Source organism: Notolepis coatsorum (assembly GCF_963971535.1).
Source record: "Notolepis coatsorum genome assembly, chromosome: 7".
Taxonomy (NCBI): domain Eukaryota; kingdom Metazoa; phylum Chordata; class Actinopteri; order Aulopiformes; family Paralepididae; genus Notolepis; species Notolepis coatsorum.
In genome coordinates, this window is record NC_140171.1 from 59369058 (window position 1) to 59396169 (window position 27112).

The 27112-nt window shown below is 44.7% G+C and overlaps 1 protein-coding gene across 1 annotated transcript in view; it reads right to left on the reverse strand.

Annotated features, from left to right (window-relative positions):
• The window catches only part of LOC311231667 (carboxy-terminal kinesin 2-like), a gene marked incomplete at both ends in the record, with an annotated part of 48375 nt that extends 21618 nt beyond the window's left edge, over positions 1 to 26757 (reverse strand). Inside the window, 10 exon segments of the mRNA XM_084318295.1 lie at positions 9559 to 9698; positions 11014 to 11034; positions 11037 to 11142; positions 14398 to 14562; positions 16254 to 16451; positions 17070 to 17156; positions 20062 to 20175; positions 20985 to 21173; positions 24914 to 25079; positions 26648 to 26757. Coding sequence (XP_084174421.1) covers positions 9559 to 9698; positions 11014 to 11034; positions 11037 to 11142; positions 14398 to 14562; positions 16254 to 16451; positions 17070 to 17156; positions 20062 to 20175; positions 20985 to 21173; positions 24914 to 25079; positions 26648 to 26757 — 1296 coding nt within the window.
• Positions 26758 to 27112: the final 355 nt, after the last annotated feature.

Sequence of the window (27112 nt, forward strand, 5' to 3'; positions counted from 1 at the left end):
GAGCCATCCGGATCCCCTGAAGTTAAAAAGATCCAGCTCTTGGACAGCGTGGAGGAGAAAATCTCCAAAGAACTCAGACTTTCTACCTACACTACAGCCAGAGAAATTTTCAGAGTCTTAGAGAACAGGCATGGAAATAAATCAAGCATCACTGTGGAAATCCTTGAAGAGCTCGACAGGATACCATATGTAAAAGGAAACCAGCCAAGAAAGGTCATCGACCTTATACAAACTGTGGAGAAGGCTCTGTCAGATCTCACTGAATTGGGCAACTCTGGGGCCATGAACAACGCACTTGTGATCAAATCAATTGAAAGCAAGTTACCTGACTTTATCAAGAGAGACTGGTTGATGTTCATGGTAGATCCCAGCAGCAATGTCACAGCAGAGAACCATTTTGACATGCTCTTGAAATATTTGAAGAACCAGGAAGACGTACTGGAGAGGCTTGATCAACTAAGAATTGTGGAGAAGACTGACAAGCCAGATCGCCCGGACAAAAAGAATGAAAGAAAGTTTGCCTCGACAAAGAACACAAAGAGACTAGAGCTTGACGTATGTGTTGTCTATGGCGACAGTGGACATAACCACAAACTGTTCTTTTGCCGGAAGTTCAAGGGACTGAAGCTTTCGGAGAAGACGGCTGCCTTGAAGAAGCTGGGAGCATGCAGGAAATGTCTCGGATGCCATGACGGAACTGCATACTGCAGAGAGACATTCCTATGCAGAAATGCAGACTGTAAGAACAGAGGAAATGCTGCAGACCACCACTATATCCTCTGCCCAAAAGGAGAATTCAAGCCTCGATGGGAAGAAGGAAGAGGTGGAAGAGACGGCAACAAAGGCAAACTCACAGAGGAACAAGAGTCATTCTTGTCTGAACTCTCCTCTGAAATGGCAGATCGAGGCAGAAGGGCTTTTACTAACAAAACTACAGTGGCACTCAAAACCTCCGGCCAGTCTGAACTACTGCGAAGAAATGGTCTCGCCGAGCTTCCTGTCATCATGATGCTGATGAAAGTCACTGCAAACGCTGGTCAGAAAATTGGGACATTGATTGACCTAGCGTCAGATACAAACTACATCACCCATAAGGCTGCTGAAAGACTTGGGTTGAGAAGAGAGAAGATAACATTGATTGTGCATGGGGTTGGAGGAATGGCCATGAAGGTGGACACTCAGAGATACCTCCTCAAAGTTAGAGTGAAGACTCCTACAGGCACTGAAAGAGCCCACAAACTAGTCTGCTACGGCCTAGATGAAATCGCCAAGGTCCATCAAGTGATTCAACCAGAGAGGTTGCAAAGGTTTTTCCCGGAGGTCAAGCTTGAAGAGCTGGAAAGGCCAGAAGAGGTTGAACTACTCATAAGCCACCGAGAGGGAAGACTTGCTCCCCAAAGAGTAAAAGTAGTTGGAGACCTTGTCTTATGGGAGAGTCCACTGGGGAAGACGGTGGGCGGAGCACATCCTGATCTGCATGAAGAGGTGGACGTGGAAGCATATGAATCAAGAACTCACTTTGCTCGCTCCATGAGAACAGCAGCAGTCAAATATCAAGAGACATTCACAGTTGCCAGTAACCGTGAGTTCCTTGAGTGGTGGCACTGGGATAGCATCGGAGCTGCATGTGAACCAAAATGTGGAGGATGTCGCTGTGGAAACTGTCCACCAGGAGGAAAAGAAATGACCCTGGCAGAGGAGAGGGAGTATGAAATCATTAAAGGAGGCCTCACCTACAAAGAGGAGGATGCTCACACCCCATCTCCACACTGGGATGCAAAATATCCTTGGACCGTAGATCCTGTCTCTCTCCCCTACAACAAAAGTGCAGTCCAGGCCTGCTTCTTAAGGATGGAAAAACAACTGAGCAAAGAACCAGACTGGAAAGTCGCATATACAACCCAAATCCAGGAAATGGTCGAACGAGGAGCAGCCATAAAACTCACCGATGACATCATTGACAAGTGGACTGGACCAGTGTGGTATGTGAGCCACCTGGTGGCGCCAAACCCCCATTCAGTGACAACACCAGTTCGTATTGTCTGGAACAGCAGCCAGAAGTACAAAGGCATGAGCATGAATGACATCCTTCTTAAGGGACCAGATGTACTCAACCCTATTAGAGCTGTACTGCTACGGTTCAGAGAAGGTGTGCATGCAGCTCTAGGAGACATAAAGAAGATGTACAACTCTGTGTGGCTGGAGCAGCGTGAGATGCATCTACACAGATTCCTCTGGAGAGACAGCCCAGAAGAGGAGATCAGTGAATATGCAATCACCAGAGTCAACATCGGGGACAAACCTGCTGGTTGCATCGCTCAGTTGGCTATGAGAGAAACGGCGAGCCTGCCCAGCTTTGTTCACTTGGAAGATGAACGCAGAGTCATTGAAGAGGACAGTTATGTGGACGACCTCTTGACCTCCCACAATAACCTGGATCAACTCGACAAAATCACTGCAAAAGTTGAAGAGATTTTGGGAGCTGGAGGCTTCTTCCTCAAACCATGGGTCCGGTCAGGGCAAAGTGGGAGGAAAGGAACAGAGAAGGAAGTCCTAAAAGAGGAACAAGGGAAAACCTTCATTCTCCCAAATCAAATGAGGGAAGAAGACAACAAAGCTCTAGGCATCGGCTACCAAGTGGACGAAGACAAGCTCTACATGTTGACCTCTGTTAACTTTTCCAAAAGAAAGAAGAAAATGAGAGTTGGCAAAGATCTCCTCAAAGAAGAGGTGAGAACCGAAACACCAAACCCACTGACTAGAAGGGCTCTCTTAAGCCAAGTAGCCGGGCTGTACGACCCAATTGGCCTAGTAGCACCGGTCAAGCAGAAGGGAGCAATTCTTGTCAGAAAGGCATTCCAAGAGGGAGGAGGTGGCAAGCTGACCCAAGAAACCTGGGACAAACCACTCTCGGAAAGCATCAGAGAAGAAGCCATACAGCTTTTTGAAGAATATGTACAGCTTGGTCAGGTGAAATTCTACAGAAGCCTCACACCAGCTGACTGGAAAGGAAACCCTTGGGGCATCACATTCTCTGATGGAAGTGACAAAACCTTTGGAGCTGTGATGTACTTAAGGTGGGAAACATGTCATGGCATTGAAGTTCGGTTCGTGGAATCAAAAGCCAAACTGACACCTCTGGATCAAAAGGGAGAAGCTGTAAAAGCTGAGATCTGTGGAGCAGTCTTCGCAGCCAGAATCAGGAAGTATGTGGAAAAGCATGCTCGAATGAAGATGGTTCCATCTGCTGGACAGTCAGACGGTCCTTGGGGCAATCCAGAGAGACAGTTATGGGTACCAAAGCTTCTTTGCCAACAGAGTGGGTGAAATCCAAAAGACTGCACCAGTGCAGGACTGGTGGTGGATCCGTGGAGGTCTGAACATAGCTGACATCATTACAAGAGGAGGCACTCCTGAAGATTTAAAAGAGGATTCCACCTGGCAAAATGGACCAGATTTCCTGAAGTGGCCAGTGGAGGAGTGGCCCATTAAATCAGCTGGAGAGGTAGCTGCCCAGGCCAGGGAGAGCGTAAACAGACTCCAAAGGAAGGCATTTTCAGCTGCAATCACACGAGCTCAAGCTAAAATCAGTCCGCAGGAAGACGACCCTCTGACCACACAGGAAAGTCAAAAGGAAATGCCAACTCCTCTAAGAAGGAAGCCCACTGGCTGGGTCAAAGATCTTGTGGAAATAAGAAGATTCAGCAACCTGTCCAAACTGGTGAGAGTCATCGCCTGGGTCTATCGAGCTGTCAAGCAGTGGCTAGAGAGGAAGTGCCAGGTGCCAGGGCAGTCAAAGTGGGAGGCATCACCCAAACAAGCTGGGTTGACTGTAAAAGAAATTGACCGCATCTGAAGACCTTTTCCTCGCTGCTCAAGAAGCTATAGCCTTCCCAGAGACGACTCTAAGCAGATTGGCAGTATACAAAGACGTGAACTCTGGACTCCTACTTTGTGGAGGCAGAATCCAGATGTTCAACGAAGTGAAGACTGCAGTGCCAGTCTTACCTTTTGAATCGTGGGTGTCTACATTGCTGGCACAAGAATCCCACAAAGCAAACCATGAGGGAGTAGCAGGAACCCTTCTTCGCATGAGGAAAAAGGCTTGGGTGATAAAAGGCCGGAAACTTGCCAAGAGGGTGGTTGACAGCTGTGTCGTTTGCAGAAAGAACAATGTAAAACAGTGTCAACAAATCATGGCTGACCTGCCTCCAGAGCGAACAGGCCCAGCTGCACCCTTTGAATTCACCACCATGGACCTGTTCGGCCCCTATGAAGTGAAGGATGAGGTCAAAAAGAGGACCAGACTCAAGGTATGGGGAATCGTCTTCTGCTGCATGGCTTCCCGAGCCATGCACACTGAAGTGGTGAGTGACCAGTCATCCGAAGGATTCCTGCTCGCCTATCAAAGGTTCACTTCGCTGAGATGACACCCCAGGAAACTCTGGTCAGACCCTGGCTCTAACTTTGTGGGAGCCAAGCCTGCTCTGGAAAAGCTTTACAAATTCCTTGACCAACTGAACAGGCCTGAACTTGAAGGAAGAGCTGCCAAACATGGCACAGAATGGTCGTGGAAGATCCACCCCGCAGACTCTCCCCACAGGAACGGTGCAGCAGAGGCAGCTGTCAGAATAGTGAAGCGGGCCTTAAGCAACCTTGGTGGAGAAGGTGTTTTCACATGGGGAGAATTCCAAACGTTTCTCTTCATGACAGCCAACCTTGCTAATGAGAGACCCATCGATGCAAGAACTCAAAGCAGGGAAGACTGCATAGAGTACATCACTCCAAACTCTCTGCTTTTAGGACGTGCCCATCCTAAAGGTGACCCTGGAGACTTTCAGTTTGATGGCTACCCATACAAAAGACTTCAGAATATTCAGGCAGAAGTCAGCAAGTTCTGGAAGAAATGGAGCCAATTGGCCGGTCCTAATTTGTTCATAAGGAACAAATGGCACACCAAAGAGCGAAATGTTGCTGTTGGAGATGTGGTCTGGTTGGCTGACCAAAATGCCCTGAGAGGACAGTACAAGCTGGCTAGAGTAGTCAGTGTCAACGCTGACCGCAAAGGCATCGTAAGAGATGTGCTGGTGAGGACCTTTCCCAGCTATCCTGTCCCCATCACGAAAGCAAATGACAAAGGAAAGCCCACAAAATCAAATAGTGAAAACCAAAATCCCGGCCACAATTCTGCATCGAGATGTCAGACGGCTGGTCATTCTACTTCCTACTGAAGAACAACAGAGGCGTGAAGGACTTGAGTGACCTCTGTGGTTAAGAACCCAGGAGCTCAAGTGGGAGGTGTTGAGTTAAAACTCATGAGTGGAGCATGTCAAGACACCTCAGACAACTACCAACTACATCTCCCAGAGTGCATCAGCTGCAAGATGGCTGCCGTTGGCTGATTGAACAGCTGTTAACCCTTAGGGGTCACACTGGAGCTTGGAACCCGTCGGCGGACAACAAAAGAAATTAGAATCCCTCTTAAATGCTCAAAAAGGACATCTTTTCAGAAATCGATAAAAATAGAAAAATTGCCATTTCTAGTGCTTTGACATGTAAGGTATACGTCCCCCAACTTGCTAAACCTAATACGAATTGTAAATACGTTTAATTCTTGCTAGATGGCATGATTGTAATAATCTCCATTTGCGATAAGAACTACAATCGCGTCACGAAACGCACATACATGGACGCGCGCACACACACAATAGCGGCGTGTGCGCTGTGAATAGGTGTTACACTTACACCCCCGCAGAGGCGTGAGACTGGTATCAGAGCCTACCCCCCCATCCAAATTCTAAACATAATAATGTATGAATTATCTGTTGCAATAATATCCACGGGACTCGACTTTTTGCAGTCGTTTCTCCTCTCCTGCGTGAGGAGTCTGAGGACATTCGCGGACATTCTCTCAGATAAAAAAAAAAAAAGCTTACATACACATACACACACTCTCGCTCTCTCTCAATTCAAATGGGCTTTATTTAACATTAACTACTGTATGGCAGAGTGCGTCTGTGTATACGAGGTATGAATGATCACTGGCTGCTGTGTGACGAGTTTGCTCATCCGCGCTGTCGCGCTATATAAATCCAAGTCATTATTATTATTATTATTAAACACGGACCGCTTTAGTTGACAAAATTACATACATTTCGGGTCATTTCATAATAGCAGTGTGGACCAGCTCTGTAACCAGCTCTGTAACAAGTACAACGCATCTCGCTAGTTGACAGCTTACGCATGATGTAAAAATTGCAACGTTTCAACTAGAAAGGTAGGCTCAGTAGAGCCCAAATCTCTACCAGACGGGAGCTTTCTCTCTCTCTCTCTCTCTGTCTGAGAACCCAGGTTCTGGCTACTGTGTGACGCGTTTGGTGTTTTGGTCACCCGCGCGCTGTAGTAAACACGGTGCTTTAGTTGACAGCGTTCGATGCGCTTTGTGAAGGAAAGATGACGTCGCCTCTCTCTCTCTCTCTCTCTCTCTTTCTCTCTCTCTCTGTCTGTCTGTCTGTCTGTCTGTCTGTCTGTCTGTCTGTCTGTCTGAGAACCCAGGTTGCTTTCTAACCTATATATATCTCTCTCCCTCTCTCTCTCCCTCTCTCTATCTATATCTCCCTATCTCCCTCTCTCTCCCTCCATCTCTCCTCTGTATCTCCCTCTCTGAGACTACTCCCGGTCTGAGTCATGTAAATCACAAATCATGTAAAACCCAGATTCGGCTCAAACAAGGGACTAAACACGTTTCGCAATTATGCCACAACAATGTGGAACGCCCTACCCAAAGCTGTAAAGGAATGTAAATCACTACCCACCTTCAAAAACACTCTCAAAGAACACCTACGGGAGACTGCAATTCAAAACTGGCCCCTACAAATGTCCTAACCCAGTTGTACAATAAAGACCAAGCATGGCTATTCCAATGTACAGCCCCACCCAACCCCACCCCACCTACCCAACCTCCTCCAATGTACAGTTTCCATGTCAAATGTATGTCAGTACTCCAATGTACAGTGTCCCCCCCCCCTACCCAACCCCCCCACCTCCAATGTACAGCCCCACCCCACCTACCCAACCTCCCCCAATGCACAGTTTCTATGGCAAATTTGTAATGACTGTACCAGAATGTTTGATAGGACATTGATTGAAAACTATCGTCTCAAATTTGACAATTGATGGCTTATTTTGAAGGTATGAATCTGTAATTTTATATTATGTAACAAAAAAAGGGGGAAATTCTCATGAGGAGGAGCTATTTAGTCACAAGTGTTAATAATCTGGTAGATCCTGATGCCCATTTGGCCCAGTGCAGTTTCTAACAACCCACATGTCTGTTTCCATCAAGGCAGCCTACCTTCTGTAAGAGAATCGGCTGGGTTTTCATGGAAAAGCCATCCATTCTGGCTGCTCAGTCCTGATCCAGCTATAAAGACCACAACATATCTAAAGGCTCACTGTGCATTACACCTCATAGTCCACTGTCCATGTGCCTGACATTTAAGGTGTGTGTGTGTGTGTGTGTGTGTGTGTGTGTGTGTGTGTGTGTGTGTGTGTGTGTGTGTGTGTGTGTGTGTGTGTGTGTGTGTGTGTGTGTGTGTGTGTGTGTGTGTGTTTTCAAAATATATATCATTTGAATATTCATATAATATGTACACTTAAGTAAACACATTTAGATGGTAAATCAGACTACAGCTTTGCTATTATGGAACGAAATGTAAAATATTGTAATGTAATGTATCAACAAGCTTAACAAAATAACTAATACTGTCTCATTCGCTAAATGCATCATGTAAAAGAGTTCAGTTTTATCAAAAGCCTTCTCACTATCTTTTTTTACCCCAGGAGGTGAAGAAATTCAAGCTATTGCGATGCTATAGCAATATAATAGTGCTAGCAATTGTTTTATCATTATAATACTTTTTAAACCGATGTAATACAGTTCTTAGCATAGCTATTGTGTTATTTTGTTAGATGATAGTTTACTTTCTCAGAAATCTAACATTAGCTACTAGCTAGGCTTAGTCTATTCAAAATCATTAGACAGACACACACACACATTTACATTTACACATTTACACATTACATTTACATCTAGTCTAGTTTGCTTATTTTTTTTTGATATGGTACAGTACTGTAGATACAGACACAGACACACACACACACAGAAACACACACAGGCTAGGCCTCCTGCTGGGTCCATTCACTGGAATAACAAAGGAATGACTGGGCCTTTGCTCAGGTGTGAAATGGTGCTAGTGACAATGATCACATTGAATTCTGGGAGTGTAGTTCTCTCATCAGATAGCTGAATGAACTTGGATCTAGTTCAAAGTCCTATACTGAAAAGGTGTTAGGATTTTACCAGAATGTTTGATAGGACATTGATTGAAAACTATCGTCTCAAATTTGACAATTGATGGCTTATTTTGAAGGTATGAATCTGTAATTTTATATTATGTAACAAAAAAAAAGGGGGAAATTCTCAGGAGGAGGAGCTATTTAGGTTAGACTTCTAAGGGTTAAAGGCTGGTGGTGGAGACACTCACAGAACAAGCAAACAAAGCAAGCTGAAGGTGGTGGAGACACTCACAGAACAAACAAACAAAGCAAGCTGAAGGTCGACCCAAGGAGCTCTACCCCCAAAGACGCCAATGGTCGGTTATGTTCTACTTATTCTACTGTTTATTTATACTTCTGCTTAAATGTGGTTAAAATCAGGCTAATTCAATTGTGTGTTTAGTAGCTCCAACTGTTTCAGTCTACACATTCACTTGCTTGAGAGTTGGTTTTCATTTATGTTTAAAAGTATCTTTACAAGTTAAGACCAAGTTAGAAATGTTAAAATGATTTAAGAATTTGAAAGACTACTAAAAAGGTCGACAACTCATGTTTAAAGGTTTAAAATGCCTTGTTCAATCAGAGCTGATCTACAAGCTTAAAGTTTAGCTATATTTCTTCACTTATTCAATTTAAAATACCAAATGTTTACTTGACTTGAATCAAATGTTTACTAACTTGAATCATTTATTAAAGGTTACAATTCAGAAATGATTCATTGAAAATTACTTTAATAATTGGGTTAAAATGTCGAGTTAATTTAAGACTGTGTTAAAATGTCGACTTTATAAGGTAATTTAATACTTTACATTTTGGCATTCATTGTGTAAACACTATCGTTAAAAGACGTTTGATTATTTAAAATATATATTTAATGTTTAAAATCAACCATGTTTAAAAAGAACTTATTGGTTTGAAAAGATGGTTATTGTTGTTTATTGTTTATGTTTATTGCATTGTTAAAACCTTTTTCTTTGTTTTCGAAGGTTTTCAACCTATATGAAGAACCAACCAGTCAAGAATCAACTGCAACTAAAACTGTTGAAAAGTTGAAAATAAAAAGTGACTTGGAGTTGGAACTTGGAGTTGTTTCCTTATGTCCTTTGGAGTGGAAAGCAAGAGTTGACTTTACAAGCAGGACCTTTCGACCTCAGTACAGGGTTTTAAATGCTGGGGTGGCAGGACCTCTCGACCTCAGTACAGGGCAGGATGTGGTCTCACCTTGTTGGCCAGGGCATGGATGACCATGCCCAGGTTGGTGAGGGAGCCGTTGATGGCCGTCATCTCTTTGAACCGGTCCCCCTGTGACAGACTCTTGTCCACACGCTCACTGCCAGCCAAGTCCACCAGGCACAGAGAGGCTACAAACAGAGCGAGATACAGTGAAAATCATTGATAGCAATAGTTTGGAACACAATAAAAGGGAAAGCCACTGGGTAGATGCTGTTGTCTAAAGTTACTAAAGCACCACGAGTGCAAACCCTGTTTAGCCCCAGTGGAAATAAACGCTATGCTCCATTTGTGCCAAGTGGCCATTCCAGCCTGATACTATGGCTGCTTTTATCCAAAGCGACTTACTGTACGACAAATCAGTAGGAAGGGTACAACTCTATCAGCATGTTCATCAAAGTGTTAAGACTTGGGTGCTAGTGTACTGTATGTTAGTATAATTAGGAATAGTGCGGAGTGTAAGAGGGTTATTTTTCTCTTCTTCAAAACAGTGAACAGCACAAATGACATGGAATCTAATATTTTCTATTGTGCCACTTTCATATGTGGTCCTGAATCAGATACAGGTCAGATGCGTTTTAATTAGCTGACCATGTTTACATCCCATCTTCTTTATTGTTCATTTGCACATGCGGTCAGTTCAGGAGCAGTGACCAGTTCACACTGGAATCTGACCCGAGAAATAAATTGAGCACCAAGGCTTGCCATGTGAATGTAACCCATGACTGTACTTTTAGACTTTTTTTTTATAAATCCTGTTAATGACATAACATGCGATAATGAGTAACCAGGGCATTGATGTTAGAAATACGTAGAATATAATCATTACCTGTAGCAGCACTGTAGTCAAATGAAGGATAAGGCTTGCCACTACTTCTATGAACCATCTGCTCCTCTTTTTAAACAACTTAAAATACTATCAATCTTTGATATGTATTTATGTTCAACTGCACTTTTAATTTAGATTTATTTCCTATTGTTTTCCATATCAAACTCCAGTATTCATTCATATCCAACAAGGCAATCAAATAATAATCATAATTTCTTCCGCACAACATTAGGTCAGTTCAGTATAAGATTTAGAGCTCCTACAATTTGGAATTCAAAACCCTCATCCAACAAAGATTGCTCATCCATTTCATCACTCAAATCCAAGCTTAAATATACATTGTTAAATGAATAGCTTCAATCTCATAAAACCATTAATGTCACTTAATTTGTTTAGACTAATATTAATGTTAGTTATTATGAAAAAGTGTTATGAACTTATTTCACTTAACTTTTTTTTATTCAATGATTTAATGAGTTGAGGCCCTGTATATGCCCGCATGGGTCTCTTGCCTTTACTCAGCACCTTTATATACACTTTGTCATGGTCAATGTTTTCAATTTTTTACCGTTTTGCTGAAACGGTGCGAAATAAATACAAATAAAATAGATACTTACACTTGCACTTGACGTCCCTGCTGACATGCCGCCCAGCTTGAAGATGGAGTGCGAGCGGGAGGAGTGCTCGTTCACGTTGGTCCTCGCCGTGGAGCGGCTCCGATTGACCAGTGCGATCAGGTTGTACACCTGGCAGACAGGAGGGGGTGAGAAGGATGTGTAGTATACGAAAAAACGGATCAATTTATACCCATCTACCTACCTCATACTATAGTCCACCCATATACTTACACTGATTATATATATTAAGGCTGTCAAAGTTAACGCACGATTCTATTGACGCCACTATTTTTTTTAACTCACGATTAACTTTACTAGACTTCACTCAGGTGTATTATTGATACAGGGCTGTACGCTAAGCTTTTTCACTAGAGGCACAGAATCTTTTTTCTTTTTATTAACATAATCAACATTGCTTATTATTCTTTTATATAACTATATTACTGCACATGGCTTCTTTTTTTATCAATTAATACAAGCAGTCAAGTTCTTAAATCAGAATGTCCCACCTAATACCCCACTGTTAAAAACGGCTCAATACTCCATTTTATTAGTAGAGATAAATAGCCTGATGATATATTTTCCATGAGTTGAGTGATGAGTTGAGTGATGCATGATGCTTTGCATAGTGGGCGTGTCAACAGTGTCAGCTGAACTTGCACCAAACAAGGCATAGGGAAATACATCCCAGAATTATTTCATAATACAAAGTTTCTGAATGGATATTGGATTCAACCAAGTTGTATGCAGTGATGACCGGTCTTTCCCCACGGAACACAAGTTCCTTAACGTTACACCGGTCATGCTATGCATGCTTAGCTTGCTAACGATAACAGTGTAACTTAATGTTACACAAGTCGCGCTATGAATGTTTTTTTTCGAACATTTCGTTCTCTCCGCTATGATGAGCTCTGCTTCAGCACGGACAGCACCTCTCAAGTACCCGTATGTGTGAGTGTAAGTAATAGCCCCGCTCCTCGGGCAGACGGCAAGAGAGAATACATATAGAAAACGGCCAACAAGATTAGTTCGCAATGTTTAAATTCCTTGAAAAAAAGGAGTGAAATACGAATGAAAGGGTTGAAATCAGTACTAGCAAGGGTGCCCCCAAATATTTCTCACTACTAGCACAGGCTATTTTTAGGGGCAATATGCTATGCCCTCGTAGCATTGTACAGCCCTGTGCTACTACGTTTGTTTCTGACTCAAAGTGTGTGTGAGAGATGAGGAAGGGGCGAGAGAAAGAGAGCTGGGAGAGTGTGTGCGAGAGAGAGAGAGGGGGGGGGGGCGGGGGGTGAGTCCTCAGCCCTTGTGTGGGTGAATGTAACAAGTTCCTAACATTTCGTTCCCCTATTATTTCATGCACTTTATTCATGGTTGTAAATTATTATTTTCTTTTAAGTTATTTTGTGCATCACTCCGTTTTGAATTTGATGCAAATTTGTAATGCATGAGGGTCATCCTTTTGTGTTAAATGGCTGCATAAAGCAAGCATTTGTTGACTCGTGTTGATTAGATAAGAAAATAACTATGGAAAATCATGTGATTAAATATTTTAATCGATTGACAGCACTAATATATATATCCACATCAGTCTGTACATTGCTGCATATAATCCTTTTTTAAGAAAATAACTATGGACAATCATGTGATTAAATATTTTAATCGATTGACAGCACAGCACTGATATATATATATATATATATATATATATATATATATATATATATATATATATATATATATATATATATATATATATATATATATATATATATATATATATATATATATATATATATATATATCCACATCAGTCTGTACATTGCTGCATATAATCCTTTTTTCACATCTATAGATATCTCTTAGTTACATTGCTGGCCAGTATGACTTACTACCAGTGTCTTTATACCTGTACACATTTAATAATACAACTCTGTTGTACATACAGTAAATGTAATTAGCACTATTACTCAGTAGTACTAATTTGGGTGAAGAGGATTTTTTATTGTAAAGTGCTTTGGATAAATGCACCATTTAAATGTATATATCAGTTGAATCACCTGTACATTGTATTCACACTTTACAGTTACATTTGCACTCTGGTTGGATGCCAAACTTCTTTTCGTTGTACTGTGCTTGTGCTGCACGACAACACTACATTTAATCTACCCTTTTAGGGAATTATGGCTACAGCTTCTTAATCAATTAACCTCTTAGGCCCTAGCTATATTTTCAGAAAATTCACCTAAAAATAAACTACCTAAGTAAATGGAAGATTGCTCCACATAAGGTCCATTTGCATGTTCTTGGCATCTAAGGACCTCAGGGAATGTAATTACCAGTGTCAGAAATATTGCGTCTGGTTCATTACAATTTACTCAAGCCTATAGTAACAAGGAGAATATACATTTTCTTTTTCTCTCTCATCTTTGACACCATGCTAACATTGACCAGATGTGAAAAAGACGCCACTGACTGAGCTCATTCAGCACCTTCTTGAGATCAGGTGTACAAAGAAATATAAATAAAGGGCAGATGATTTTGTAGATGAGTACTGAATTTTGCCATCCGGACACATGCAATTTGAAGTATGAAGTCTTCCATTTACTTATGTATATTTTTAGGCGATTAAAAAAAAAGATAATATGGCTAGGGCTTAAAATCATGTAAACAAATGTAGTGCTGAAAATACACACGTTTATTGCCGCTTTGACAGAGTTACGCAACATTAATTAATACGTTCCGTATTGATCGATTTATGGCGCGATATGAATCTCTGCCCTGTACCGGGCCCGTTGGGCTTAATTGGTCAGGTTTTTTTATGCCTTTAAGCTGAACGAGTAATTTCTTGAAAAGGGAGCATGTAGGAAAGACAATTTTACAAGCTCGATCAACTAACTCAAAATAATTTCTTTATGGAGGACAGCCCTAAACAAAATACACACACAATGTACTAAATCTGGATAATGGTCCATGGTATAAAAATACAAATAACATACCAATTAGGGTACCTCTTGTGTATACCATTTAATTATATAATAATATTGTTTACAATTTGTTTCTCATATTCAGAGTTAATTATATAGTTCCTAATTTTATGTTTTTCTACCATTACCCTTCCCATACCTGTACCTCCCCCTACTGCTATGATGCCAGAATTTCCCCAAGGGGATCAATAAAGAATATTTACAGTATATACGCCTCAAGTTTCCTGGGTTAACCCTTTCACTGCGACAATACACAGGTTTCACTGCCACACTACCAAACTGTTAACCCTTTACTATCACACTACCGTCGGTAGTGTGATAGTAAAGGGTTAACCTTCTGTAGTGTGGCAGTGAAAGGGTTAACCGGCTCCTTCATCCTCCGAGATCCGTGTACCTGGTCCTCTGTGGTGACGCTCCTGTAGTCGAGGTTGGTCATGGAGATCTCGTTGGTGACAGACTTGCGGATCTCATACTCCGGCCTCTCCTTGGCCTTGCCGGTGTAGAGGAGGTCGCGGAGGGCTTCGTTGTAGATCTCCACAAAGCTGGCAGTGAAGCTGTACTGAAGACGACAACAACATGGGGGACAGTTACAAAAAAAAAGAAAAAATGTAAGGCTGGGAGATTTCTATATAAATATATATATATAGATTTTTTTAACTAAAAACACCAAGGAAATCATTCAAATAACCTTTGACACAAAACCAAGATGAATCTCCCTATTGGGATTGAAGTGCAAACCTAACTTTCACCAATCTTCACTTGGAAAAAAAAAATTATATATAGGTTACTCTTGATCAAACAAAGATAAATGTCCCTATTGGGATTAATAGTGCAACAACTTGCTTTTTCACCAAACGTTACTTAAAAATGAAAAGGTGCCTCTTGATAATCAAACAAGAATGAATTTCCCTATTGGGATTAATAAGGTGCAAATAACCAAACATCACTTTTTGTAAAATAAGGTGACTCTTGAATTTTTTTTTTTTGAAAATTGATTAATCGCCCAGCCCTAACGAAAAGTAGTCTGGTCTTTTACACATCTTATTTACATTTAAGGTGATCCGGGATCAGTGATTGTGACAAAGACATTAAGTCAACCAGCTCCAACGATCCATCCGATCTAGTTAGTCTTCACTTGGAAAGGTTTCATAAATTACTGGCCCATGCGAGCGTTGTAGAGGACCGTTAGTCAAATTACCTTTGGAAATATATAAATAGCCCTACAACCCAATATATATAGTATGCCCTACAACCATCCAATATTAATATCTATATAATCATCATCATCATCATCTAGCCATGTAGGTGACAATATTTGATATAGGATGAGAAGCAAGCCACACATTGTATATATATATATATCCCTACAACCAGCAACCAAATTAACAGCATCTATAAATTCCATAATGTAAATGACTTGAACAAGTGTACAATCAACTGTTATTTACTGTGTTGGCCCTGAATTCTGATGTGTTCATGCAGGGCATGCCATACATTTTTGTGGTCCCATACAAGGGAGACAATAGTTGGTGGTCTCTAACAGGTGGTCTTAAAGACATAATCAGCTCATCATCTGACCTCCCAGCCCTGCTCCTCCAGGTGGTCTTAAAGACTTAACCAGCTCATCAACTGACCTCCCAGCCCTGCTCCTCCAGGTGGTCTTAAAGACCTAACCAGCTCATCAACTGATCTCCCAGCCCTGCTCCTCCAGGTAGTCTTAAAGACCTAACCAGCTCATCAACTGACCTCCCAGCCCTGCTCCTCCAGGTGGTCTTAAAGACCTAACCAGCTCATCAACTGACCTCCCAGCCCTGATCCTCCAGGTAGTCTTAAAGACCTAACCAGCTCATCAACTGACCTCCCAGCCCTGCTCCTCCAGGTGGTCTTAAAGACCTAACCAGCTCATCAACTGACCTCCCAGCCCTGCTCCTCCAGGTGGTCTTAAAGACCTAACCAGCTCATCAACTGACCTCCCAGCCCTGCTCCTCCAGGTGGTCTTAAAGACCTAACCAGCTCATCAACTGACCTCCCAGCCCTGCTCCTCCAGGTGGTCTTAAAGACCTAACCAGCTCATCAACTGACCTCCCAGCCCTGCTCCTCCAGATGGTCTTAAAGACCTAACCAGCTCATCAACTGACCTCCCAGCCCTGCTCCTCCAGGTGGTCTTAAAGACCTAACCAGCTCATCAACTGACCTCCCAGCCCTGCTCCTCCAGGTGGTCTTAAAGACCTAACCAGCTCATCAACTGACCTCCCAGCCCTGCTCCTCGAGGCTCCGGACCACCTTGAAGACCTGCCGCACGGCTCTGGGTATGACTCCTCTGGTCTCGTCTGCCTCGCCTCCCTCCATGGTGAAGGTCTTCCCGCTGCTTGTCTGACCGTAAGCGAAGCAGCAAACATTGTAGCCATCCAGCACCGACTGCACCAGCTGAGATATCTCCTCAAACACCTGAGGGAACGGAGCAGAAAACAAGAGATCTACAGCCGAGAGAATACAATTGTATTGGCCCATTAGTCATGGTGGTTTCATTAGAGAAATCTGCATCAATAGTCTATGAACGCTACATGATGTTGGCACAATTTGGAACTGCAAACACAAAACTCGCTATTTTAACTTTTAGTAAGTCTAAACTAGTTTAACACAACAACGTGTTCACGGTTCGCTGTGATGCTCCACAGCTGACTAGTGTTTTTTCCTGCAACAACTCACGCCTCGCAGGATTTCAGAGTAAGATTTGTTTCAGTGGCACAAATGAGCACTTAGTGATAAGTACTTGAGTAACTTACCCAACCCTAGTATATGGCCTAGCAAATGGGTGGAGATAGAACATTTTATATACACAATTCATAAATGTTTTGCTAGAGTTTATTTCCCATCAATAAACCAAGAGGATATAACCCAATTACATGGTTAAACACACAAAACACAGATTGGGGCTTTAAAGAGTTGGAATGTGTGATGTCATTATGATACACTTCAGGAAGTATTAAATGCAGCTCAATGAAATTATGAAAATTAAGAAGAAATGTATATTATGGTCTTGATAAGTCATGTCTGTGTGTGTACCTCCTGCTGGGAAGCCGTGGGGCTGAACACCCGGTCGAAGCTGAAGCTGTAGCTCTTCTGGGTGTCTCCTGTCCGGCCCACATGAGACTGAGGAGAAGACGGGAGGATGACGCTTCAAATGGAAATCACCACATGCCAGATTTGTGCCAATGCACACATGAACACCACCCTCTATTTATTATCTCCGATTAAACTACCCATATAACTCTGTATGATAGCATGTATGTTTCAAGGAAGCGCCAGTGACGTCAGCGAGTACGCTGATACCGTTGTGAGCTACATAACAACAGTAGCTGACAGTATTGTCCTCACGAAAAAGGTGCAGGTTTTCCCAAACCAGAAACCTTGGGTGGACAGTACTATTAGAGCAGCCCTGAACTCTCGCACCACGGCTTATAACCTGGGTACAAGGCTTCAGTCTACACTCTGCGCAAGGCTGTTAAACTTGCTAAGAGGACATATGCTGATGAACTGGAGACACAAATGGCACAAAACGACACAAGAGGCTTGTGGCGGGGACTGAAGACAATAACTGACTACAAAGTCAGCGCCCCCTCTCTCGCGGACAAACTCAACTCCTTCTACGCTCGGTTCGGTGTAGACAGTGTCGCCGCTAGCCCTCTGGTTAGTGACGTCACTGGCGCGCCGGCTGTTGTGGAGGGGGGTGGGGGGGGGGGGGGGGGGGGGGGCAACCGCGGGGGGGCGGGGGCACTCTCTCGTTGTCGGAACACAGTGTGAGAAGAGCATTTATGCAGGTGAACACCAGGAAGGCTGCTGGCCCAGATGGTATAACAGGACGCATACTTAAGTCCTGTGCCAACCAGCTTGCCCCGGTGTTCACCGCCATATTTAATCAATCCCTGGCGGAGTCAGTGGTCCCTGCCTGCTTCAAGATGTCTACCATCATCCCTGTACCGAAGAAACCCTCCCCAACATGTCCAAATGACTACAGACCGGTGGCACTCACCTCTGTGGTCATGAAATGTTTCGAGAGGCTGGTTAAGGACCACATTTGTGCCTCCCTCCCCAGTGATATGGACCCTATGCAATTTGCATACAGGACAAACAGGTCCACTGACGACGCGGTCTCCCAGGTACTGCACAGCACTCTCTCCCACCTTGACCGTCAGAAGGGGGGCTATGTGAGACTGTTGTTCATTGACTACAGCTCAGCGTTCAACACCATAGTCCCCACCAGACTGGTGGACAAGCTGATCGAGCTGGGTCTGAGCTCCGCCCTGAGCGCCTGGGTACTGGACTTTCTGAGTGAAAGACCCCAGGCGGTCAGGGTGGGGGGTCAGACCTCCAACACCATCACCCTGAGCATCGGGTCCCCCCAGGGCTGTGTTCTAAGCCCCCTGCTGTACTCACTCTACACACACGATTGTGTGGCCAAGTTCAGCTCCAACTCTATAGTGAAGTTCGCAGATGACACGTGGTGGTGGGGCTGATCTCGGACAACGACGAGAAGGCCTACCGGGAGGAGGTTGAGGTACTGGAACGCTGGTGCCAGGACAACAGCCTGCTCCTGAACATTGGTAAAACCAAGGAGCTGATCGTGGATTATAGGAGAGGACAGCAGGAGACACACACACCACTGATGATTAACGGGGCTACCATGGACAGGGTGAACAGCTTTAAGTACCTGGGGGTCCACATCTCAGAGGATCTGACATGGTCAACACACATAGACACAGTAGTAAAGAAAGCGAAGCAGCGCCTCTACCACCTGATACAGTTAAGGAAGTTCAGAGTATCGGGGAAGATACTCCAGTCCTTCTACTCAGGAGCTGTAGAGAGCATCTTGACTGGAAACATCACTGCCTGGTATGGAAACAGCACGGCACAGGACAAGAAGGCCCTACAGAGAGTGGTGCGCTCAGCCGAGCGTACCACGGGTATTGCGCTACCTCCCCTGCAGGTTCTATACAACAAGAGGTGCAAATCCAGAGCCTGCAGAATAATGAAAGACCCCCACCACCCCAATAACAGCCTGTTCCAGCTGCTGAGGTCAGGCAGACGCCTGCGAACCCCAGCTACTAGGACGGAGAGGCTTAGGCTCAGCTTCTTCCCCCAGGCCATCAGAGCCTTGAACAATGAACATTGAGTGCCACAGACCACTGAACTATCCACACACAAGCACACACGAGCACACACACGACACGCACGCTGTGCACGCTCACACACTAGCAGCCACTTTAACACGAGCGGGCACACACTCACGCCGCACACACGCACACTTATGGCCAAGAGGAAAGGCCACTTTAAATTAGTATAACAACAGGAACAGTGTATTGCACTACAAAAGCTACCTAGCATGTCCTATATGCTCTGTAAATACTATGTACAGATACCGAGATGTCACACATGTTACCTGTTACCTGTTTATTGCACAATGTTGTTTTTTTATTGGATTCTATTATAAGATTGTACCACTGTATTGCACATCGTCGCGGGCAAGACCACCCGCATTTCATTGTATACTTGTATGCCGTGACAATTAAAACTCTTGACTTGACTTGACTTGATGTACAATAGTGCTGTATACACACACTATATATATACCTACCACATATCATCTGCCCTTTGTTAATTTGCTTAGATTTTTACTTCATCTCAAGAGGCTGCTGGACGAGCTCAGTGGCAATTTTTTTACTTTTAATGTTAGCATGGTGTTATTCACAGTCAAATATGAAAAAAATAAATCATTTATATTCTCCTTTGGTTCATTACAATTTACTGAAGCATATACTCAATATTTCTGACACTGGGAACAATCTTCAATTTACTTGGGTATGTACTTTTAGGCAATTGTTTAACTAAGAGGTTACTACAACTCTGTACATCTGATTAGCACTATTACTCTGTAGTACCAATGTATATTTGTATGTATATGTACATATTTGTACTCTGGTTGGATGCCAAACAACTTCTCTTCGTTGTACTGCATGACGACAATACATTTGAAGCGTTGGCCAGGGTAGAGACTCACCTCCTCAGTCTTGGCCAGCTTCAGGGCCTTGTTGTCATGGACAGGCAGCTGGATGTGGTCCATCTGACCCCCGGCCGTTGCGGGGCGCACTCTGCAAAAGACCCTGATGTTTCCCTGCAGGGGACAAGAGACCTGGTTAGTCAGGGGCCGGGCACCCGTTTGGTTGTTGAAAACATAGGGAGGGGGAAACTGAAACTGGACTACCGGGGACGGACGGACGGACGGACGGACGGACGGACGGACGGACGGACGGACAACTGGACTACGAGAGGGGGGGGGGGGGAACTACTGGACTACCAGAGGGGGGGGAAACAACTGGACTACCAGAGGGGGGGGGAACAACTGGACTACCAGAGGGGGGGGGGGGGGGGGGGAGACAACTGGACTACCAGAGGGGGGAGGGAACAACTGGACTACCAGAGGGGGGGGGGGGGCAACTGGACTACCAGAGGGGGGGGGGGAGACAACTGGACTACCAGAGGGGGGGGGGGGGAACAACTGGACTACCAGAGGGGGGGGGGGGAAACAACTGGACTACCAGACGCGGGGGGGGGAAACAACTGGACTACCAGAGGGGGGGGGGGGAAACAACTGGACTACCAGAGGGGGGGGGGGACAACTGGACTACCAGAGGGGGGGGGAAACAACTGGACTACCAGAGGGGGGGGGGGGGGAGACAACTGGACTACCAGATGGGGGGGGAAACAACTGGACTACCAGAGGGGGGGGGGGGAACAACTGGACTACCAGAGGTGCGGAAACGACCAATTATTTTTTTAACAACACATCCACGACTCACTCTAAATGGCCATGCGACCCACCAGTTGAGAACCACTGCTTTACCATATTTGATCCATTTATTACCAAAAGATTTGCACTACCCCTCTACCTCATTTTGTACAGTGTTAGTCTTGTGAACCTGCCTTGAGCTCCTGGACGGTGTTGTGGAGGAGGCGGCGTGCCATCTCACTGGTGTGGATCTCGTCGCTCTGCTGGGTGATCGTGTCCCTCTGCTGGGCCATCGTGTCCTCCATGGAACAGACCACCGCCTTCGTGTCGGCTAGAGTGGCCTGGAAGTCTGACAAGGTCGAGCTCTGAACAGACATCCGGGTCTGGAGGGAGAGATGGGGGTCCCTTAAAGATGTTTTACAATTTCTTAACTCTGTAATTGGATCATTTGCGTGACTCATGCGTGACTGAGATTTAAACAGCCGGTTAAAATACACGTTTCAGACGGCATCTTCATGCTTTCGAAACCAATAAAATCACTATGTTTCCTAGGATGTTCGTAAAAACAATAAAGCCAGACTTGACTTTTTTATTACCATCATTATTATTAGTGATGGGTACAACAGTCCAGACTGAAAAGGACAGAATAGAACAGGGTATTTGCAGATTTCAACAAGTTAAATGTAAGAATTGTAATACCTTTTTAATACTACAGAGAGTTAAATGTAATACAAATTTCACAACCACACTTTAAAGGCCTTAAATTGAGAATTATAAATGCAATACTTTAATACACCGCAGACAGCCAGACACCCTGCAACACAATGCATCCTATATGTTGTGCTGTAAGCAAGTCATCTGCTCAATTTGAATAGGAGCATTAGTTTATAAATAACACGTTTCAGCACAGAAATTCATGTGAACACAGGGAAAACATGAATAGTCACATGGAATAGGACAGATAAGGACAAGTATGTACCTGTATCAGATTGAGACTAAAAAGAGCTGCTTACCGCCCAGCAATTCCATCCATCTTTCTGGCGAATGCCCGTTCGTTGGAGGGTAGGATGGATGATCTGAGAGCGAGGGTCCGGTTCCAACGGGAGATGAGAGACATCAACATTATATGTCTCACAGAGACATGGCTCACGTCGACGACCCCAGACAAAAGCGTCTCTCCCTCGGATGCCTTCACAGTCTTACGTGCAGATCGCAAGGCTGGCTCAGGAAAGACCATCGGCGGCGGAGTCTGCCTCATCACGAACAATTCCTGGGTTAATCCCGAGGGGGTGCAGGTCCTCTCAAACTCGTGTTCGCCGGACTTGGAACATCTTTCTATCCTATGTCGTCCGTTTCACCTCCCGAGGGAGTTCACAGCAGTTGTCATGACTGCCGTGTATATTCCCCCACACGCGAATACGGGCAAAGCGCTGGGCGAATTACACGATCATCTCAACAGACACCAGATCAAACACCCAGACGCAGCGATGGTAGTGGCCGGCGATTTCAACCAGGCCAACCTGAAGAAAGTGATGCCGTCCTTTTTTCAGCACATCACTTGCTCCACCAGAGGGAAGAACACACTCGACCACTGCTATTCCCCGTTCAAAGCGGGTTACAAGGCAGTAGCTGCTCCGCCATTAACGGGGTCCACAAGCTCGAGCGATCATGACTCCATCTTGCTATTTCCGGCATATCAACAGAGATCACGTGACGCCGTCGTGTCACGTGAGACAAAGAAGTGGACCGACGAATCAGAGGCCACGCTCAAGGACGTGCTTGCAGACACGGATTGGGATATGTTCATAGGAAGCGCCAGTGACGTCAGTGAACTAGCAGACATAGTGGTGTGCTACATAACAACAATAGCTGATGGTATTGTCCTCAGGAAAACGGTGCGGATTTTCCCAAACCAGAAACCGTGGGTGGATAGCACTATTAGAGCAGCTCTGAACTCTCGTACCACCGCCTACAACCTGGGTAGAGAGTCAGGAAACATGGAGGAGTATAAGGCTTCAGTCTATACTCTACGCAAAGCTGTCAAACTTGCTAAGAGGACATATGCTGACAAACTGGAGACACAAATGGCACAAAACGACACAAGAGGATTATGGCAGGGACTGAAGACAATAACTGACTATAAAGTCAGCGCCCCCTCAATGGGGAGCGACGACGCCTCCCTCGCGGACAAGCTCAACACCTTCTACGCTCGGTTTGGTGTAGACAGTGGCGCTGCTGGCTCTCCGGCTAGTGACGTCACTGGCGCGCCGGCTGTTGTGGAGGGGGGGGGGGCAACCGCGAGGGGGGGGGGACGCTCTCTCGTTGTCGGAACACAGTGTGAGAAGAGCATTTATGCAGGTGAACACCAGGAAGGCTGCTGGCCCAGATGGCATAACAGGACGTATACTCAAGACCTGTGCCAACCAGCTGGCCCCTGTGTTCACCGCCATATTTAATCAATCACTGGCGGAGTCAGTGGTCCCTGCCTGCTTCAAGAGGTCTACCATCATCCCTGTGCCGAAGAAACCCTCCCCAGCATGTCCAAATGACTACAGACCGGTGGCACTCACCTCTGTGGTCATGAAATGTTTCGAGAGGCTGGTCAAGGACCACATTTGTGCCTCCCTCCCCAGTGATATGGACCCTATGCAATTTGCATACAGGACAAACAGGTCCACCGACGACGCGGTCTCCCAGGTACTGCACAGCACCCTCTCGCACCTTGACCGTCAGAAGGGGGGCTATGTGAGACTGTTGTTCATTGACTACAGCTCAGCGTTCAACACCATAGTCCCCACCAGACTGGTGGACAAGCTGATCGAGCTAGGTCTGAGCTCCGCCCTGAGCGCCTGGGTACTGGACTTTCTGAGCGAAAGACCCCAGGCGGTCAGGGTGGGGGGTCAGACCTCCAACACCATCACCCTGAGCATCGGGTCCCCCCAGGGCTGTGTTCTGAGCCCCCTGCTGTACTCACTCTACACACACGACTGTGTGGCCAAGTTCAGCTCCAACTCCATAGTGAAGTTCGCAGATGACACGGTGGTGGTGGGGCTGATCTCGGACAACGACGAGAAGGCCTACCGGGAGGAGGTTGAGGTACTGGAACGCTGGTGCCAGGACAACAGCCTGCTCCTGAACATTGGCAAAACCAAGGAACTGATCGTGGATTATAGGACAGCAGGAGACACACACACCACTGATGATAAACGGGGCTACCGTGGACAGGGTGAGCAGCTTCAAGTACCTGGGGGTCCACATCTCAGAGGACCTGACATGGTCAACACACATAGGCACAGTAGTAAAGAAGGCGAAACAGCGTCTCTACCACCTGAGACAGTTAAGGAAGTTCAGAGTATCGGGGAAGATACTCCAGTCCTTCTACTCAGGAGCTGTAGAGAGCATCCTGACCGGAAACATCACTGCCTGGTATGGAAACAGCACGGCACAGGACAAGAAGGCCCTACAGAAAGTGGTGCGCTCAGCCGAGCGTACCACGGGTATTGCACTACCCCCCCTGCAGGTTCTATACAACAAGAGGTGCAAATCCAGAGCCTGCAGGATAATGAAAGACCCTCACCACCCCAATAACAGCCTGTTTCAGCTGCTGAGGTCAGGCAGACGCCTGCAAATCCCAGCTACTAGGACAGAGCGGCTTAGGCTCAGCTTCTTCCCCCAGGCCATCAGAGCCATGAACAATGTACATTGAGTGCTCAGAACATTGAACTGTCCACACACAAGCACACATGAACACACACACGACACGCACACTGTGCACGCTCACACACGAGCAGCCACTTAACACTTTAACATGAGCGGGCACACACTCATGTCGCACACACGCACACTTATGGCCAAAGGAAAGGACACTTTAAATTAGAATAACAGGAACAGTGTATTGCACTACCAAAGCTAACTAGCATGTCACACATGCGCTGTAAATAACTATGTACAGATACCGAGATGTCACTCCATGTTACCTGCTACCTGTTACTGCACAATGTTGTTTCTTCTTTTGATTCTATTATATGTACCACTGTATTGCACATCGTTGCGGGCAAGACCACCCGCATTTCATTGTATACCTGTATGCCGTGACAATTAAAACTCTTGACTTGACTTGTACCTTGACATGGTGGAGCTCTGTCTCCAGGCTGCCTATTAGGGTCTGAAGCACCCGGTGTTGCTCCCTCAGGCTGGTGTTGCCTCGCTGAAGCTCCTCCCTTTCCCCTGTCACCTGCTGCAGCTGCTCCCTCACCCCCAACAGAGACTGTAGCTCCTCCTCTTTGTGACTGAAACAGGACAAGGACCACACCAGGGGCGGAGCTAGGGGGTGGCTACCTGGGCTCAAGCCCCGGATGTATTCTGAAAAGCCCCGAATCTATTTAAAAAAAAATTAAAAAAAATAAAAAAAAAATAAAAAAATGATTTTTTTTTTTTTGTTTTTTTTTTTTACAATTCATCATTGTTACATGAAAATATGTTTGCACCAGATTTAGCAGAAGCTAATTTCCATCTGTGGTCTATCCAGCTGCTAACTGTATTTAAGTGAGTTAAGTCTTGGTGTTATGGTAGACTCAGATCTAAGCTTTAAATCACAATCAACAAGTTGACAAAAACGTAATTCTTCCACCTTAGAAACATAGCTAAAGTACGGCCATTTATAAATCAAAAGGACGCTGAAAACCAGATCCATGCCTTTATCTCAAGCCAACTCGACTACTGTAATGCACTCCTTACCGGCCTCCCGAAAAAATACGATGATAACTATTTTATTGCAATGCACTATTGCATTATTTTATTCTATTTTACTAACTATTTTATTGCACTGCACTATTTTACTTTGTATCAGTGAATCATAGACGCCTGGCCATAAGAGCATTCGGAGCATCTCTGCTCTCCCACTATTGAACTTGGGGGAGCAAAGGTATGGTCTTGCTCCACCACTTTTTGATCATATGAAAAATATGATATATCCCCCCCCCATATATAAATCTAACCATAACTACGTTATGGTTAACTGAGTTTTATAGTGAAAAGAGCAGCTTTATTGGTCAAGATTGAAGGCTCTATATTGCAGGAAATTGCACGTACAGGTTAATTAAATTCAAAAAAAATCTGTCAATCTGTCAAACCACCCCTTGCCTGCACAAAATAAAAAAAAAAAAAAAAATGTAAAAAAAAAAAAGGGGGGGGCCCATCTGGGCTAAGCCCCGGATCTCCTACAATCCTAGATCCGCCCCTGGACCACACTAGCTGCTGTTAACAGATTATCCCCATCTTCGCAAAAACACCAACCGCTGTTATCGTTTGGATAATGCTAAGTTAGCAAACGTTTCACTCCCAACAGGTGTACTATCAATGCTCCATCGCTCCCTGCAACTATTCACACCTCGCAGGATTTCAGAGAGTTTTCCGTTTCACACAAACAGGTACTTGGTGGCAAACAAATCTAAATAAAAAAAAATATTTAAAGAATGGAGCACCCTCAAAAACCACTTAAGTGAGCCTATTAAGTAATCGATTATTCACACCCATCCCCAATATATTTACTAGTTACGCTGCTGGTCAGTATGACTTATACTACCATAGTGTCTTTATTTATACATATTAATACTACAACTCTGTAAATACCATAGTGTCTTTATTTATACATATTAATACTACAACTCTGTAAATACATCAGATTAGCACCAATTTATATATTTTATACTCAGTTTAATCACCTGTACATTCTATATTACTATTGCACCTTACGGTTATTTGCACTCGTTGGATGCCAAACTTTTGTTGTACTGCTGTATAATGATAATACATTTGAAACTAATGTGAAAATAAGCTACAAAATGCAGATGTTTACCGAAGTTGGGTCTGGAGTAGTTTAACATCTAGCTCCGTTTTGATGACCATCTGCCAGGTCTGGGCCGTAGAAGCCTTCAGCTTATCATTCACCTCTGTGAGAGAGCCCATTTCCCCTGGTAGGTCAGGATCTTCACTTCCATGTCTGTGACCTTGCCCTTCAAGTCGCAGGCAGGCCTGTGGGTGGCCCCCCTGGCCGCCCCACCAACACCTGTGGCTGAAGATAAATTACACCATCCATCAATTAATTAGGGTTGAACAATTAATCTGAATCTCATCTAAACCACAACATGGCCCTAGTGCAATCGCCAAATGGTACATGTGTAAATTCTGTGCTGTAGAGATGATCCAGCCTACAAATGTCTTCTACATATTAACCTCTTAACATGCAATGGCCTGGCCCCTTTTGAGGACGATTTGCCCACTGGCACGACGTGCCACTTTGCCGACCTCTAGCGGCTCGGGT